Raw genomic sequence first — 18,962 nt, 5'->3', positions numbered from 1 at the left:
CCTTCCATGCCAACACAAGTCCACCCTACTACCAGAAGGATCAACAATTTGCCAATTAGAGTAGCCACAAGTCCTGGATTTTTTTTTTCACCTGTCGAGATTGATGTTTTATTTCACAAAGAAAAACCAAATCGGGGGAGTGAGATTGAATAATCCCTAGGTTGTGAACTGTCAGGGGTCAAACTCTGACAATTTCATGGGTCTTGGGGTGCCATTGACCGACTGACACCGTCCATCCTCTGATCAGCAATTAGCTCTTATTCAACACACATCTTCTTGGCCAGAAGCTCTATACATGCCTCCAATCTCTTAGGAAAGTATTCCTCTGTATTGAACTTTTGTCTCAGGTAGCAGAGAAAGAACTTGATGATGATTTGGTGAGAGAGAGAAGATTGCTAGAGCAGAATTTTGAGAGCTTCTTAGATGAATTCTGATTTATTAGAATAATGAATCTCACTTACATCAGATACAAACTTTCCTTATATACACACATAATAAGCTCAACTAATAGCTAATTATCTATACTATATAACTAGCCATCTATTCTTCATTACTAAGCTAATTTCTCTAACTGACTGACAAATATAAGTGACTTAGTTTACTAACTGAATTCTATTATATTATCAATGAGCTAACACTTCTATTCCCCAACATCCCCCCTCAAGCTATCTATTAAGCCAAGCTTGGAATAAAAGGTTGAAAAGGTCTTAGAGCAAGTGATTTGGTAAGTACATTGGCAGTTTGATTTGCTGAAGATATTGGCAGAAGTTTAAGGACACCTTGAGTCTTGTCACGAACCACATGATAATCAATGTCTATGTACTTGGTTCTTTCGTGAAAAACTAGATTTGCAACGATATGGAGAGTTGCTTGGTTGTCACAATACAAAATGGTTGGTTTTTCTTGATGAATTTTGAAATCATTGAGGATATAAGTCACCCATAAACCTTCATGAGTTGCTGCCACCAGAGCTCGATATTCTGCCTCTGTGGAGGAGTAAAAAACAGTAGTTTGATTTTTGCTTTTCCAAGAGATTAGGGCTGATCTGAGGAAGCAGCAATAACATATCACGGATCATCTCGAATTCGGACACGTCCCCCAATCTGAATATGAGTAACCAGTGAGATCAGAATTTGATTGAGCTGGGAAGAAAACTCCCTTGACCAGAGCTTGTTTGAGGTATCGAAGGATGTGTAGGGTAGCCTTAAAATAAGCATCTGTTGCACAATTTAGGTACTTACTCAATTTGCCAACAACAAAGCAAATGTCAGGCCTAGTGTTTGTGAGATATATGAGTTGGCCAATTAATCTTTGATAAGGTTGGAGATCATCCAAAGGAACCCCTGATGACTTCGAGAGTGTTGTTGTGTAGTTCATGGGAGTGGCAACTGGTCTTGCATCTAGTAATCCATACTCCTTTAATAAATCTAAGGTGTATTTCCGTTGATACAACGAAATTCCTTGGCTGTTTTAATCCACCTCTAGCCCCAAAAAGAACTTTAGTTTCCCAATATCCTTAATTTTGAACTTTTCATCCAGCAACTTCTTCACAAATTCGATCTCTTGCATATCATCTCCAGCCAATATCAAATCATCAACATACACCAATATTGATGTAAAGCCATAACCTGAATTCTTGGAAAACAACGAATGGTCAGCCTTTGATTGCATGTAACCTGAATTGAGGAGACAGAACATAATTTGGAATTCCATTGTCTTGATGCATGCTTCAATTCATAAAGGGACTTTTCAAGTTTGCAAACCATACCATGCAAGGCTTCAAGGCCTGATGGGAGTTTCATGTAAACATCTTCTAGTAAATCACCATACAGAAATACAGTAACATCTAGTTGGTAAATGTGCCAATGCTTCTTAGCTGCCAAGGCCAGCATGATGAGCATTATGGTCATCTTAATCACAGGGCTGAAAGTGTCGAAAGAATTCAAGCGTTGAACTCGAGTAAAACCTTTAACTACAAGTTGGGTCTTGTGCCTCTCAATGCTGCCATCCGCTTTGAGCTTTGTCTCTAATATCCAAGGTTGCGAGAACCGGATTGGTCAATAAACCAGTAAGATCACTGGTTCACTAGTTCGACCGGTTTAATTAAATATTAAATAAAATTATTTTTAATTCAACATATAGTTTCAAATATATAAATTCAATAATTTCTAACTTAATAAAATTTAAAATTTTACAATTTCACATAATAAATTATCCATAATTTAATATTAAAAGTTCACAAACAACTTCAAACATCAAAGTTCATAACTAAAAATAATTAAAACGCACATAATGACAAACACATAATGTTCTACTATCAAAAGAAACATTAACAAATAAATTTTTAAAAGATAAAGTTGGTGCTAAGCAGCTTACTAGAGAGATTTAACTTATCAATTTGATATGTTTGTACTCAAAAGAAAAAGGTTAATGAACAAAAGAATTAGATCTGTACTCCTGGTCTATTCGCTTATCAATTGTTAACAATTGTTTCAAACTTGCACACACAATATATATATATATATATATATATATATATATATATATATATATATATCATCCAGTATAAGGCCTTCTCTTCAAATTTCTTTTGGTAAAAGATAGGAGACTTTTAAATATCATCTAAAAACTAATTGATACATTTATTATCTGAGTACATAAAATCAAAAACTGTGTGTCCCAAGAGATAATGCATTAAACTATAACATAAGACCAGAAGTTCCACTTCAACAATGACTGGAAAAACTATCATCTTCAATTATTTCATTACCTCCTCTCAAATTGAGATTCATGGCAACGTGGATCTAACCATTCCTTTGGGGACTCCTTTGCCATGTTAGCATTCACTTCCCACCACCAACAAGCTCCCTTAGGTTGTCCACTTTGTTTTCCCTACCAGTCCCACTATTTCTCTTATCAACTTCTTTCAGCTTTTGCTTGAGCCTCAGTTTTTGGTTTGGTGGATTTGTCTCTTGTTTTGATTGTGAAGGAGGGATTCTGTGTGGTCCGAGATATATGTTCTCTTCTTTCTTAACCTACACAAAGAAATACAATTATTTAGCTTAAAACATTCTACCCAAGTAGTTCCATCCAAAGCAAAAAGCTTAGGAAATTTTCACAATAAGAAATAACACTTTGAGCTTACCTTTGTGGCAGAATTTGAGGATTTTATGCTTGGAATATGCGATTTACTTTGATCCGAGTCAATTTTCAAACTTGGAATCACAAACTCATCAGTGTCTACGAGTCAAAAATCACTCATTGAATATCAGAAGCAGAAAATCTATATGTTTGGATGCATGTAATTTTAAGGGCAGAGAGACAACATTTACTTACCGAAAGCGAGAGAAAGACGATGGTGAAGACACAGAGAGGGACATCTCAAACAAAAGATACAACGACGGCGACAAAGCTTCCACGCGACGGTGACACAACTTCCTAGAACGGCGACACAAGTTTCACACATGAAAACACACGCACATACACACAACACACACACACACACACACACACACACACACACACGCACGCAGACGCACGCACACACACACACACACCACACACGCACGCACGCACGCAACACACACACACACACACACACACACACACGAACTTACACAGCGCACGCACGCACAGACCATACACACCCACATGCACACACGTACGCACGCACGCACGCAGGTGCGCACACACACACACACACACAGAGATAGAGAGCTCGAACAGAGGAGACGACGACAGAGCTTCTACACGCGACGGAGTTTCCACAGGAGACGCCTATACCCAATGGAGAAGAGTGGCAATGAAAACAAGTGGGGCTGCGGTGGCTGCAGTGGCTGTGGGGTTAGTGTTCTTCACTTTGTTCTTTCAATTTCCAAATTTTCCTTTTCAGTTTTAGAGAGAAGAGGGGTGAGAATGGGGTTGGGGTTGTGTTAGGGTATTGGATTTTAGGGTTTTCTTTTTTTCCCAGCCCATAAAATGACGCCATTTGGTGAGGTAGTTTAAATTGGAAACCCTCTAAAAAACTGTCTGATTCTGTCGGTTCACCGGTTAACCGCCGGTTTGGCTAGTTTTTGACCGATTTTTTGCCAAACAATTTTTGAGGCTAACCGAACCGGCCTGGTAACCGATTTTCGGTTAATCTAATTGAACTGGCCGTCTGGTTCGATTTTGAGAACTATGTTAATACCCACTTGCAGTCGATCGCTTTCTTTCCGGGTGGAAGTTTAGCCAGTTTTCAAGTCTTATTTCCCTTCAATGCATCAAGTTCGATTTTGAATTCCTCTTTCCAGCAGTCATGCACAATTTCTTGCTCATAGGATTGTGGTTCTTTGATATTGGATATTGCAATCGAGAATGTTCTTTAGTCACTGCTTAGCTTGTCATAGTTAACAAAGTTGCATACATGATATCGCTTAACATTGGATCGGAGTCAACAATATTAGAAATTGAGGTCTGCATATACTGGAAATCATCTAGGTACCGAGGGCTATTTTTAATTCTTGTAGATCTTCTAGGTGTATTATGAATATGTTCAATGAATGGTTGTTTTGTGTGTGATTGAGGTGTGATGATATTAGAATTAGTTGAAATTGATGTATGAGATATATGAGATGATGGTGTATTATGTATGTAAGAATGAGATATGTTGTGATTAGGTGAATCAATGTGTGTCATGCTCATCCCTTTATCATCATTAGATATTGAGATGGTCTTTATGTCATTAGCGTGAGTTATAGTGTTAGGAATACTATGTTAAGAGTCAAATTGACTTTTAAAAGGATCAAGAGTAGTATGTATAAAAGAAAAAATAGGTACTGTGATTTCTGGTGCACTATTTAACCCTATGTTGGCCAAAGTGATGTGAATGGAAAAACTTTTCATAAAAAATTAGATTCCTTGATATGAAAAATTTTCTAGTATCAATATCCATTAAAAGGTAACCTTTAGTGGTAGGTGGTAAGCCTACGAAAATATATTTCTTTGCTCTTTTATCCAATTTTTTTTTGGTTTGCAGTCAAAGTAGAAGCAAATGTGAGGCAACCAAAAACTTTGAAATGCTGAATATTGGTAAGATCTGATAAGGACTTTTATCCTTCAATATTGAACTTGGCACTCTATTGATAATATATGTAGCATATGTAGCTGCATAATCCCAAAAATATTTAGGCAAGCTAGATTTAAATAAAAGTGCTCTAGTCATATTGTGGATCTCTTGGTGTTTTTGTTCCACCACCCCATTTTATTGAGGTGTCTCAACATAAAATGTGTGGTGAAGGATCCCTTTTTTTTTTGTAAAAAAATGGTTGAGTTTGAATTCACTCCCGTTATTAGACCTAACACACTAACATAAGTATTGAATTGAGTCTCAGCCATCAAAATGAATTGTTTTAAAAGGTGAGTAGTTTCTATTTTTGGCTTCATGAATCGAAGCCATAGAAATCTGATGCTGTCCTCTACAATGGTTAGAAAATATTTATATCTATCTATTGAGGGAGTGGCTAATGGCCCCCAAATGTTAACATGAAGTAGTTCAAATAGATTTTCTGATTTATTTTTATTGAGATAAAATGGTAAGCGTTTTTGTTTTGCAAAGTAGCAAAATCACAAGGAATGTCATTTTTGAATGAACTAACATAGAAAAATCCTTTTTCATTATTTTCAACCTATCAAGTGATATTTTTCCTAACCTACAGTGCCATACATCAGGATCATTAGATGAAAACACTGTGCTTATGTGCTTTATCGTGTTTGTGACCTAATTATTTTTAGATGCTTGTAGGTCAAATGCTACCTCCTCTTGATTCTTTTCTTCCAGTATATACAGAACCTTTTCCATTTTAGATGCTCCAATCGTCTTCGAGGAAAGCTGATCCTGCACCTCACATTTTATGTGATTGAATAAAAATTGGCAAGACAAAGCATTAGTGGCCTTAGAGATAGAAATTATATTGAATGAAAAACTGAAAACATATAGAACATCAGTGAGGTAGAATTCACTAGAAAAATAGATTGTTCCATATATGGTTGAAGTAGTCTATGAACCATTTGGCATCTTTATAATTACTAGATCAATAGCCCTATGTGATTGGAAGAATTTTAGAGAGAATGACATTTGTGAGAAAAGTCTGTGTGAGTGTAAGAAGAAAGTATTTGAAAAACACTTGAGGATATGGCCAGTACAGTTGTTGCCGAATCAATATTATGAGCAGGGACTTGTGTATGATGTTGAAACAAGGCAATCATTGCTTTCTTTTGATCTTCGGAAAATAATTCTTCGAAATTCTGACTCTCTTCCTCCTAAGTTGAAGTCTTGTTATTGTTTTCATCACTACTTGCAACAACTATTTAATTGTTAATGTTTGCTCCTTTTTGGGTTCTTTGCATGTGTGGGGAGAACCCATGTTTGTGGTAACAATTATCAACCAAGTGTCCAATTTTGCCATAGTACGAGCACATCTTTATAGATGCTCAACCTCTTCCTTTACCAAATACTCCACAACCCCTTCCTCTTTCTCTATTGCTAGAAACTAGGTTGCTCACTGCTGCATTGATCACAGCTCCAGAATTAAGAATTTTAGCTTGGTTCATTTGCCGTGCTTGTTGCAAAAGTAATGAGAAAATTGCAGCTACATCGGGGAAGGGCTTCATCAACATTATTTGAGACTTCACAGTAGTGTACTGCTCATTGAGTCCTCTTAAAAAATAGATGGCATTCATCTGCTTCCTATAACCTTTCATCACTACAAGTCCACAAGAACATGTCTCACCGCACTTGCATAGATGAATGGATCTAGACTCGTCTAACTCTTCCCAAATTCCTTTTAAGTTTAGTAAAATATGATGTGATCGACATTTCTTCTTTTCTCATTGTGAACAAATCTTGTTAGTAATTCAGCTATACTAAAAATGTCTCCTTCATAAAACCTATGCTTCAAGTCATTCCAAAGCTCATATGCATCATTACACCATAATACACTTTACAAGATTTCTTGACTCAAAGATGCATGATGCCAAGAAAGTACTATCGTATTGCATCTATCCCAAACACTAAAGGAACTGTCATTTTCATAAGGTTTTGGAAGAGATCCTTCCACAAATTTGATCTTATTTTTCGATTTTAAAGCAATTCATGCAGATCGGGCCCAAGAGTGGTAATTTTGGTTTGATAATGGAATTGAAGTAAGAACGGTACTTGGATTCTCACTAGGGTGTAGAAAAAAGGGACTCGATAGGTCTTGATTGAGGCTGATGTTCGTCTTTGCAGCTTGTGATTGAAACGATGAGAATTGTGCCATCATTTTCGCAAACTTCTAAAAATCTAACACGGTGAATTCTTGATTCTATGGATTTGGTTGATCCATCGTTCTTTCCTATGTGTTCACCAAAATTGAGCTTGAACTACAGGATCAGAATTCACGAAGCAATTAAACCTTAAATGGGGAAGGTACTCACAGATCTCTACAATCGTCTACGCTCACCGCAACATGTTAAAGTTTTATCTCAGGTAGCAGAGAAAGAACTCAATGATAATTGGTTGAGAGAGAGAAGATTGCTAGAGCAGAATTTTGAGAGCTTAATTCTAACTTATTATCACACTTACATCAGATACAAACTTTCCTTATATACACATTATAATAAGCTTAACTAATAGATAATTATCTGCATTACTAAGCTAATTTCTCTAATTGACTAACAAACATAACTGAATTTTGTTAACACTTTTATTCTCTAATACTCTGTCACAAACACCAATTCTTCATCTTCTTCCATATTTTTTGGATTCAGATGTGGATTTAATCCTGATGACAGAATGAGAGAAATTTAAGAAGAATAAAAAGAGAGAAAGAAGAAGAGAAAGTTGTATGGAATTGATTTAGATAAAAAAAAGGATTTGGAAAGATAAGTAGAGAATTAAAGTTAAAAAGAAAAAGAAAAACCCTTAAAAATACATCAAAAATCCTAACAGAGTAATTTAAAAGGATACATACTCCTCGTATTCCACTATACTATTAGATATGAGTCTTGATATATACTTGATTATTACCTTCATTGTCAAAACAGTCTTATATTAGGCTAGTAAAACATAATTATAATTGGAGGATTAAGCAAGTTGCTTTTTCAATATTCATGATTTTCATAAAACGTGTCATGTTTTTTAATAATTCGTAGTTATTTTCTTTTTCTAACCAGCAGCCTGTTCAGTAGATTAAATTTTTTATTTTTTAAAATTTTAAAATTTTTTTAATTTAAATTATGCTTATTTAAATTTTAAATTATTTTTTAAAATTAAATAAATTAATTCAATTTAAATTACAATAATTTGAATTGAATGGTATTATATTATAAAATAAATTCAAATTAATATAATACAAATAACCATTGTTTGAAACAAATTAGACTGAATTGAAAAACAAAATCAGGTTAATAGGATTTAAATAATAATAAATTATATTATATCATATCTATTTTCTTCCTTAATATTCTAGACATTTGCTTATACTTAAAATTCAAATCTTAACACCTGTATTTTAGAAATATTTTTACTTAATCATATAAGCACAAAGAGATGGTTTGGAAGGTTGCTAAGCTCATGCAATCAACTGTCTGGTTTATCGTTTGCATGCTTTATGTTCTTTGATGCAACAAGCTTCTATATGACAAAATTCTGTGTCAATAGATCTTGTTTGCTAAAAACTTTTGAAAATTGCATCAAGAAATTTTCTTGCAAATTTTGGTCATGCTAATAACATTTTTTGCATATGTTCAATGTAGATTTACTTATAAGCATTGGACAGCTTTAAGTGATTTTTCAAATTGACACAACTTTGATTTCTTTTGTGATTGGAGCCTCTTTGCATGAATTTGCAAATTAAGAAATTTAAACTATGTAATTAGTGCTGTCTATTTTTGTCATGCTTGTTTGCTTCTAGTTACCTAGAATCTGAATTTTTTGGTTCTTATTTCAATTTTGTGAACCTCATGCTCAATTGCATTAATCACTTTGGCATAAGGCAAATTCTTGTGTGAAGTTGAATGTGACTTGTTTGTTTTGGAAATTGTTTGAAGTTTTTAGAATTAAGGATCATTCTTCCTATGCACATAACCTTTAACTCCCATTTTTCCCTTTCAACTAACTATTTTCTTTTATACGTGCATAGCAATAATGCTTCTTTCTTCTCTTTATTGTAGATAAATAAGCAAGTCAAGTGGCTTTTATGTGTTTTATTGATTTGGAAGTTGCTCCTATTTACTTTTGCTTTGAATTCCATGCGTGTTTCCATTCAATTTTATATTTTCGTTCACTTTATATACATACTGTTTTGTGATTCAGTTTTCTGCTTTTTGCCTGTTTATTATATATTCCTGCTTATTGTGCCTTTAGATCATGTTCATATCACTATTTCCTTCATTGTTTTTCATATGGTTGACCTTAAAGGAAAGGGTAAGGCCACGGGGTATGGAAAAAGGAAACGGACCTCAAAGTGCACTAAGACATCCGATGCAGCATTTTCTGAGAGGTGTATCGGTGGGAGAGGCAGACTGGACTAGAGTACACCTCCCACCGACACGTACAAGTTCAGCAACCTGTATTCAGAGAAGAAATTTGAAAGGTTCCTAAAGAGGAACTTGCATGTTGAGAGGATACTCCAAATCCAGAGGAGCTAAGCATATATACTGATGACAGAATTGCTCAGCAGGGTTGGAGGTTCCTAGGTCGGGAACTCCCGTCAGTGAATGCATCATAGGTCAAAGAATTTTATGCTAACTATTACACTGGGGACCACGATGCAGTTCACTTGAGAGGCAAGATGATTTTGGTTACTGAGGAGGCTATTGAGCATGCCCTCCACTTTCAGCCTGGACCAAGCGGGAAAGATACATTTGAAGTGGCAGAAAGTGAGAAGAAGATGAAGACTTTTGATTGGGACAAAGTGTTGGCAATGAATGCTAAACCTGAGAGTCAGTGGATATTTGGTTCTGACAAGACGACTCCTCAGGGGATTCCTGTTCACTCTTTGACCAATGAGGCCCGTATTTGGCAGTAGCTTCTGTCCAATTACGTGATGTCGAGCACCCATGAGACTAGGATTACTGTTGATATGGCGATCATGGTCTGGTGTGTCTTAGATGGTAGAGAGTTGTACCTTCCAAGGCATATCAGATGCTATATGGAGCGGGCTCACTATGTTGGCAACCTCACCTTTTCGTGCTTGATCACTCAGCTAGACACGGAGGCTGGGGTTATCTGGATGGCCACAGACGAGAGGCCGACAGTCACCAGCAACAAAAAGGAAATTCCACATGGCGATTGGCCTGGACTTGAGTTTGCAACTAAACGACAAGGCAGACAACAGCCAGCACCTTCTACAGAGGCAGGACCTTCAGCCTCAGCTCCTTCAGCTTCAGCACCTTCAGATTCAGCAGCACCACCAGCATTCTTACAGCCACTCTACAGTCTGATCCACCAGCTGTCTGACGACATAGCCTATTTGGAGGGTCGCAACCAGCGACATTTTGAGCAGCTAGAGTGTCGCAACCAGCGATGTTATGAGCATTTGAGGAGGCTTATCATATCCGGTGGCACCGATTTCCCACCTGAGCCACACACTCCATCCGACCAGTCTGAGGAGGAGGAGGCCCAGCATGATGAGCCGAAGGAGGCACGAGACCCACCAGCTGATGGTGGAGATGATGCTAGTGACGACTCTTTCCATTCCACCTGATTCTGAGTATCGAGGACGGTGCTGATTTCAAGTGTGGGGAGGTCGTCCGACTTCAACATTGTATTTTGGGTGAAAATTTTCATTTCCGAATACTTGTAGTCTAGTTTTATTATTATGCTTTTTAGTTGCTTTGTACATATTTTATCCTTTTGAAAACCCCTTTTACTCCTTTTGAAAACTTTGTACGTAATTTATTGCACTTTCTTAGTTCATTGTGTAAAATCTGATCAAATCGTAATTAATTAAATAATAAATTAAATATGAGTGAATATGATTAAAAAATTTAGCAATCAGAATTTGAGGATTTAAATATGATATTTGGACTTAGTGGATTTTTTCTGAGTCGAAAAACATAGTTTTGTGCGTAAAAATACGCACTGAGAATTTGACCAGCAGTACCGGCTGAGATCTGTCCGGTACTACAGTTGAATAAATTAATTATAAGTGAATAAGGTTAGAAAACGAGAAATTATAATTTGAAAAAGTAAAATTATTTAAAATACGATTTAAAACTCAAATCTTAAAGGTTTTGGTCCAAAATTGGGCCAACGAATTAAATCGAATGAACCGGGCCCAAGACCCAACATATATAAGGCCTAATTAAGGCTATTCAGCAGCCACAACTCCCCCATTTTGTGTGTTCAACGTTGGAGAGAAGAGAGGGAAGAAGAGAGAAAAACCTAACCCGCCTTGAAACTTCAAACCACCATAACTTGAGCTACGGAGCTCCAATCAATGAGCCGTTTGCGGCCACGCATCGCTCTTCTTGCCCTCTTTGATTTTATCTAGGTATTGTGGTGAGTATTTCGTTCTTCTCTGTCCAGTTTTGATTTTTCTTTCTAAAAACGTGATTGGTTTGTGTTTTGAAGAAATCTTGTGGTTTTGGTTGTTTAGGAGTGCTCTAATATGAGTCATTGGTGAGTTCCATCAACCAATTTCATAGGTTAAGGTAAGGAACCCTCTAATTCTTGTGATTTATCAATTTCATGAACCCTAGGTTGATTATAAGTGTAAAAATTGATTATGTTAGAGTATTGGGTGATTTTGGTCCACAATTGGAAGATTGATATTGCTTGTGGGGCTTTGGTGAGGCTTGGAGCTAAGCGTTAGTGGAGAATTCCAAGGAGAAGCTCAATTATTATAACTACAAGAGGTACGGTTTAAGTTTCATTTAAGTACCGTGTGGTGTGATGAGAATTCCTAGGCTAGATGCCCTAGGATTAAGTTTGGATTATGTAAATGGTTGGTATGAATATGCATAGTTGATGTGTTATATAAATTAATGATTGAGTTGAGAATTGTGTGAATTTACATATTTGGTGTGTTGAGAAACTTGATATATTGGATAATGATTAATGGTTTGTGGAATATGTATTGGATTGTGAATTTGGGCCGAAGACTGTGGATTTTGGGCCGGAGGCCGGAAAAGGTGAGGACGGTAAGTATATGGTTGATGATGGGTGATTGAATGAATGGTAGTGGTATATAAGTGTTTGAGTATGAGGTTTTGTTGATTATTGAACTTGAAAGCTTGGATGTTGCTTGAATTGAATTATTGAGCTAAGATTGATGAAAATAGAGAATTGATGTGTGGTGGATTGAATAAGGAACTTAGAATGTGGTTCAGGTTGAATTGGTAAAGTTTTGGTTGGTTTAGAAGAGGTTTGAAAAGAGTATGTTTTGAAAATTGAGGTTTGTCAAAGTTTGGTAAAATGAGTTTTAGGCCAACTTTGACGGGTAATAACTTGAGCCTCAAAACGTAAAATTGAATTAAACTTATTTTAAATTAAAGATGGCTTTGAGAGCTTTAAATTATATAAAGTTTGTAGAAAATAGATTTTTGTAGAGGAAGTTAGGACCGTTTAAAGTTTGGTGTCAAAATCTGAATTCTATGATGTTGCAGAATTTTATGATTTCTGGTTTGTGTGTGCACGCACAGCCTTGTGCGCACGCACACGCTGTGTAAATTTTTGAAAGCGTGTGTATGCACACCCTTGTGTGCACGCACACACGGGGATATGGCTGCTGTTGGGAGCGCTAGCACGCCCTGTGCGCACACACAACCAACGAAGTTTTGCAAGCTGTGCGCATGCACAGACTTGTGCACGCGCACACTCTGGAAAGTGCGTTCTGTTGGGAGCGTTTGCACATTCTGTGCGTACCCTCAACAATTAAAATTTTTCTTTCTATGCATACGCATAGCCTTGTACGCACGCACACTGCCCTGTTTTTCAAAGAAAAATTTATTTTTAACTGTTTTACCTTCCCGACAAGCTTGCAACCTTCCGTAACACTTACTTAAAACCTTTTTACCAGGTTTAGGGTATTGAATCAAGGGTGAGAATAGTAAAAGAATAAAAGGGGTAATTGTGGTTATGAGTTTAGAGGATGATGACTTAAGCTTGATAAGTTCTGTGGATGAAATAAGAAGAGAATTAATGATGAATCGTGAAAATGATGATGATGAGATTGTTTAATGAGAATGATGAGGATTATGAGAGTGATAAAGAGAATGATGAAAACTAGGAGATTGTTGATTAGGATGATAACGATTAAGAGATTGACATTAACTGTGAACCTGATTGTGATATACCTGCCTGGGTAGATGCAGTGGCATTGATCCACTTGCTCCAGGACGTGGTGAGATATACCTTCCGGGTAGATGCAGTGGAGTGATTCCGCTTGCTCCGGGACATGGTGAGATATACCTGCCTGGGTAAATGCAATGGAGTGATTCCACTTGCTCCGGGTTTGGTTTGAGACTCTTGGGGTAAATGTAGTGGTTAGCCCCCACTTGTTCCCAGTCGAGGTTGATTTGAGATTTGTGAAATTATCTGAGTTTCAGATTTCCTTGGGTAGATGCAGTGGGTCGGCTCCACTTACTCCAAGTTGAGATCCGAGATTCTGTTGACCCTGCGTCGTAAGATGTGGCCGAACACTTAGACCTTTTCGGATGAGCTCTCCCCCATGGATATTTTATTTTGATTGATTATGATTTTGAGCTTGGGGATGTGCGCTCGCAGGGATTGTCCAATGGTTAGCTACCAGGGCATGTCGAGTTGGCTTTATAACCAACAGATGATATCATCAGCCATAGGGCAGGCATACATCATATGCATATGTTTGAATTATTTGGGTTTGCCTATTTGTTTTGGATTGCTATATCATATATGCTATGTTACCTGATTATGTACTACTTGTTCTACTTGTACTTTAATTGTATATTAGTTGCCTGTATTGCTTGTGTTTGTACAACTGAGATGTCCTTCATGCTGGTGTCGGTGGACACTGAGGGCTGTTCTTGATGAGATGAGTTGATGATGTAATTGAATAATGATGATGATTATTGAATGAGATAATTTGAGCTCCCTGGGTAGACGCAGTGAAGTGATTTCACTTGCTCCAGGTAGAGAACGAGATAATTTGAGCTCCCTAGGTTGACGCAGTGAAGTGATTTCACTTGTTCCAGGTAGAGAATGAGATAATTTGAGCTTCCTGGGTAGATGCAATGAAGTGATTTCACTTGCTCCAGGTGAGGATATGAAGAATTGGTATATAATTGTTGAGACAGAATAACTGGTGATGGTTTGGCTTATGATTCTGATTCTGATTTGTTGGAGAGTTAGAAAGTTGGGAAGCATGAGGAAGAGGAATTAGATTTAGCATTTCCTTATGACAGTTGCCTATTTATGGATTAGCGAGAATATAGGATAAATATTGGGTGAAAGAAAGTTTAGGATGCTTAATGAGTTTTTATTACAATGCATTGTATTTATTTGGCACTTTTACCGTACTGGGAACCCATGGGTCGGGGGTTTCATTCCGTATATATCTTTTGTTTTTCAGATACAGGTCCAGGTGCTCAGAAGTGAGCTGTGGTTCATATGAGAGATGGCGAAGATCTTTATATTCTCTACTTTATATTTTGCTTAGAATCTCTCCACCTTTATTTTGAAATGTCTGTATTATGTAAGGAACTCTTTTGAACTTGCCTATAGAAGTTTTTATGTTTCTTTTGGGAGAGATTAGGAGATACTGTTGTCAACTACTGTTATACTGCACCCTAGCCAACCTAAACTTTGCGGGTCGCGACTAGTGGCTATTTACTTATGTTATATATGTATATATTGTCCTTCTCTTATTCTCCTTAATGCCTTTATCTGTATATCGCTTTCGACTTCGCGCTCTATCTTTTAGTTGTCGATGCGTAAGTGATACGCCTTCGCGATTTTATTCTTACTCTTTTTAGGCTTCTCGATTAATACTCCTTTCAATTTTACTTATAACTATGTACTAAAAATCCACCTTGAGAGTCGTACCACCTTATTATCATTGACTTATGACTCGAGCATAAGAATTTAATTATTAGGGTGTTACATATTGCATCTTTTAACTTTACTTGTACATAACCTAGTATTATATTGTAGTGATGCATGTCTTTACATTTTGTTTTAATTTTGGCTTTTACATATGCTTTTTTAGCTTCTAATTATGATTGTGATTTGGATGATGTGATGATTGCACTTAGTTTGATTTCCTATACACTTGCTATTTTGGTTTGATTGAAATTAGGAATTAAACTTAGGATTTTTTATCTTTTCCATCCAATCACATTATATACATATATAGAATAAGTGTTAGTCAATTATTGAAATTTCCAAAAAGCTTATTTTTTATTGGCATTGAAATTCAAATTGAATTGAGTTGAAATTTTTCATTGAAACTTGCATGATTTATATATTGTGGAATATGATTTTTGAGCTAAGAACACACAACCTGTGAGTTTTTGAGCTTAATTGTATAGTTACATCAATTAACCATAATTTTGATTCTTGTGTGCTTCTTCTCTATGATTGCAATCTTTGGTTTGTTTAATTCTATATGTCTATTATTTAGTGTATATTATGCATTTATGTGATTGAGGCCATCATTTCATTTTAGCCCATTTACCCAAATGGCCTTACCCTTTTATTCACCATTATTAGCTAATTTTGAGCCTATTTTAATCCCCCTTTGTTCTTTATTTTCGCACACCATTATCCCTAAGTGAAAAATAATAAATGTTCTTAATTTGGATCTTTGATTAGCTTAGTCTAGTGAGAGTGTGTATCATTCAAGTGTGGGGAAGTTTGGGAATATTAGTTGAGATAAAAGTGTATTTTTTATATTTTTGTTGAAGATCTTGGGAATTAGATACATACTCATGCATTTAACATTTAAACCATATGCATTGATACTCTTGGATATATTCTATTTTGAAAAAAAAAGAAAAAAATATAGAAAAATGAAAAGAAGGAAAAGAAAAAGAAAAAGAAAAAGAGAAAAAGAAGCAATAAAAAGGGGATAAAATACTCTAAAGAAAAGTAATAAGAATAATGCATATGGGATGTGAATTGAAAAAAATGCATGAGTGTGTGAAAAAGTGAAATAATGGGTAGCTAGGTTTTGTATTAGAATTGTATAGGTTGTTATATATGTTAGGTGCGAGTTTAATAAGTTAATCAAAGATTCAAATTCTAGTCCACTTGACCATATACATCCTCACCTTTACCCTAACCCCATTACAACCCTCAAAAGTCCTCATGATATTTGTATGCATGTATTGAATAATTATTGATTGTTAGATGAAAAACAAGTCTTAAAAAGCATGATTAAAGGAGAATTAAGTGGATCGACCCTAAACACTTGAGCGATTAGAGCGTATACATATTCAGTGAGGGGTTCGATTGCTCAATTACATGTTTTCACCCATGATTATCTCTTTTCTTGCAAGTTTATAAATTCTTCTCTAGAACTCAATTCAATTATGGATTTGATTTGATTGTTATTACCTTCTCCCTTATGTTCATATATGCTTATTGGAAATTGATTTATTTTGACTCAGTAGTTGCAATCATGTAGATAGGTTGCATATAGGTAGTTTACTTTTAATAAATATTGATACCTCTTTCTTGTCTTTCTTGAGTTTAGCATGAGGATATGCTATTGTTTAAGTGTGGGGATGTGATAAATCAACATTTTATGGTATTTTTTGCTTTAATTTGGTAGATTTTATCACCTTTTCCTACACTTATTCACTAAAATAGCATGGTTTTGTGAATTCTCCCTAAATTGTGCTTAAGAGTGAAAACATATTTTTTAGGCCTTTAAATTGCTAAATTTAATTCACTTTAATTCCATTCGATGCCTTGATGTGTTTGATAAAGTGATTTCAAGTTTCCAAAGCAAGTATGGATTGAAGGAGTGAGGAGAAAGCATGCAAAAGTGAAGAATTCATGAAGAAATGAAGTTTGGAGTGTTTTACAATCATGCGTATGCACAAGCATTCATGCGTATGCAGAACTGCAGCTTTTACATCCGTGTGTACGCACATTTGCATTTATTACAACTATGCGTACGCATGGTCAGGCATGCGTATGCACGAATGCGATCACGTGCCTCATTAATTAGAATACGTTGTGGGCGATTTCTGGACCTGCAAAAGCCCAATCCAACTTATTTCTAAAGCTATTAAAGGCCAAATTCAAGAAGGATGAAAAGGGAGAGTAATTAGGTTTAGTTAGAAACATGCTATAGTTCATATTCTAAAGAGAGAAGCTCTCTCTTCTCTCTAGAATTAGGGTAGAGTATATTAAATCACTCTTAGGTTTAGGCTTTAATTCTTGTCTTGATTTAGTTTTCATTGCAATTTCTTGTTGCCACAACCTTGTTCTTTTAGTTTACATATGATTTCTTTTATTTGGTCACTTTTATGTTCATGCACTATTATTGGATTTGGATTTTCTGTTAATACAATTTGATGTTTCTTTGTTTATTGATGTTTAATTGAGTTGTTATCATTGTTTTCTTGCATTGAGTTGTTGTAGATTTTATATTTCTTGTTAATTCACTATGCTTTACTTTTATGCCTTCCAAGTGTTTGATAAAATGTTTGGTTGAATTTTAGAGTAGAATTTTGTATTCTTGGCTTGGATTGAGTATTGGAAACTCTTGAATTATCGAAATCTAATATTGATTGGTGATTGAGGATTGCTAGTTGGCTTGAATTCCACTAAAGCTAATCTTCGATTAGGACTTGTGGACTAGAGTTGACTTTGCTCACTTGACTTTCCTTCAATTATTAGAGGATAACTAAGTGAGAGCAAAAGACAATTACCATCACAATTGAGGATGATAATGAAGATAGAAATTTCAATTCTCACTCCTTGCCAAGACCTTTCTTAGTTGTTAGCCTATTCTCTTGTCATATACATTTCTTGTCTCTTATTATAAAAAGCCCCCAAAATTTTCATAACCAATAATATGCACACTTTCCTACAATTCCTTGAGAGACGATCCGAGGTTTAAATACTCTCGGTTTTTATTAGTTTGCATTGTGACAAACAAAATTAAACTTTGATTGAGGGTTGATTGTTGGTTTGGATCTATACTTTGACGAGAATATTTTGTTAAAATTCCTAATCAACGATTTTCCTCCGTCAACTAACATAGAAAAATCCTTTTTTCATTATTTTCAACCTATCAAGTGAAATGTGTCCTAACCTACAGTGCCATATATCAGGATCATCAGAGAAAAATACTGTGCTTGTGTGCTTTATTGTGTTTGTGACCTGATTATTTTTAGATGCCCTTAGGTCGAATGTTGCCTCTTTTTTATTCTTTTCTTCTAGCATATACAGAACCTTTTCCATTTTAGATTCTCCAATCGTCTTCGAGGAAAGCTGATCCTGCACCTCACATTTTATGTGAATGAATAAAAATTGGCAAGACAAAGCATTAGTGCCCTTAGAGATAGAAATAATATTGAATAAAAAATTGGGAACATATAGAACATCAGTGAGGTAGAATTCACTGGAAAAATAGACGGTTCCATATATGGTTGAAACAGTCTATGAACCATTCGGCATCTTTATAATCACAGGATAACCCTATGTGATTGGAAGAACTTTAGAGAGAATGACACATGAGCGGTTGCTTCTGTGTCTAAGATTCATTTGTGAGAAAATTATGTGTGAGTGTAAGAAGAAAGTATTTGAAAAACACATGAGGATGGGGCCAGTACAGTTGTTGCCGAATCAATATTATGAGCAGGGACTTGTGTGTGATGTTGAAACAAGGCAATCATTGCTTTGTTCTTATCTTCAAAAAATAATTCTTCGAAATTCTGACTCTCTTCCTTTTGAGTTGGAGTCTTGCTGCTATTTTCATCACTACTTGCAGCAACAATTAGGTTGT

The 18,962-nt window shown here is 35.8% G+C and overlaps 1 protein-coding gene and 1 pseudogene across 1 annotated transcript; one reads left to right on the top strand and one right to left on the bottom strand.

Annotated features, from left to right (window-relative positions):
* Window positions 1-2,843: 2,843 nt before the first annotated feature.
* Window positions 2,844-3,466, bottom strand: LOC107641219 (uncharacterized). The gene is made up of 3 exons (XM_088489065.1): window positions 3,337-3,466; window positions 3,146-3,240; window positions 2,844-3,035 (listed from the first exon to the last, which is right to left on the bottom strand). Exons 1-3 carry the CDS (start codon window positions 3,464-3,466, stop codon window positions 2,844-2,846), a joined length of 417 nt encoding a protein of 138 aa, XP_088345191.1.
* Window positions 3,467-9,423: 5,957 nt separating this feature from the next.
* LOC148566101 (uncharacterized) lies at window positions 9,424-10,727 on the top strand (annotated as a pseudogene).
* Window positions 10,728-18,962: the final 8,235 nt, after the last annotated feature.

This window comes from Arachis ipaensis, chromosome B5, assembly GCF_059453495.1.
Source record: "Arachis ipaensis isolate K30076 ecotype BB chromosome B5, ASM5945349v1, whole genome shotgun sequence".
NCBI classification, from domain to species: domain Eukaryota; kingdom Viridiplantae; phylum Streptophyta; class Magnoliopsida; order Fabales; family Fabaceae; genus Arachis; species Arachis ipaensis.
The sequence above is the reverse complement of the archived record's forward strand: the minus strand, read 5'-3'. Positions and strand labels throughout refer to the sequence as shown.

Excerpts from the sequence above, each read along its gene's own strand:
- LOC107641219 (XM_088489065.1), bottom strand. The coding sequence starts at position 3,466 with ATGTGTGAAACTTGTGTCGCCGTTCTAGGAAGTTGTGTCACCGTCGCG. Across the intron at positions 3,241-3,336 it reads TCGTCTTTCTCTCGCTTTCG|ACACTGATGAGTTTGTGATT; the intron begins GTAAGTAAATGT and ends TTTGACTCGTAG. Across the intron at positions 3,036-3,145 it reads CCTCAAATTCTGCCACAAAG|GTTAAGAAAGAAGAGAACAT; the intron begins GTAAGCTCAAAG and ends TTCTTTGTGTAG.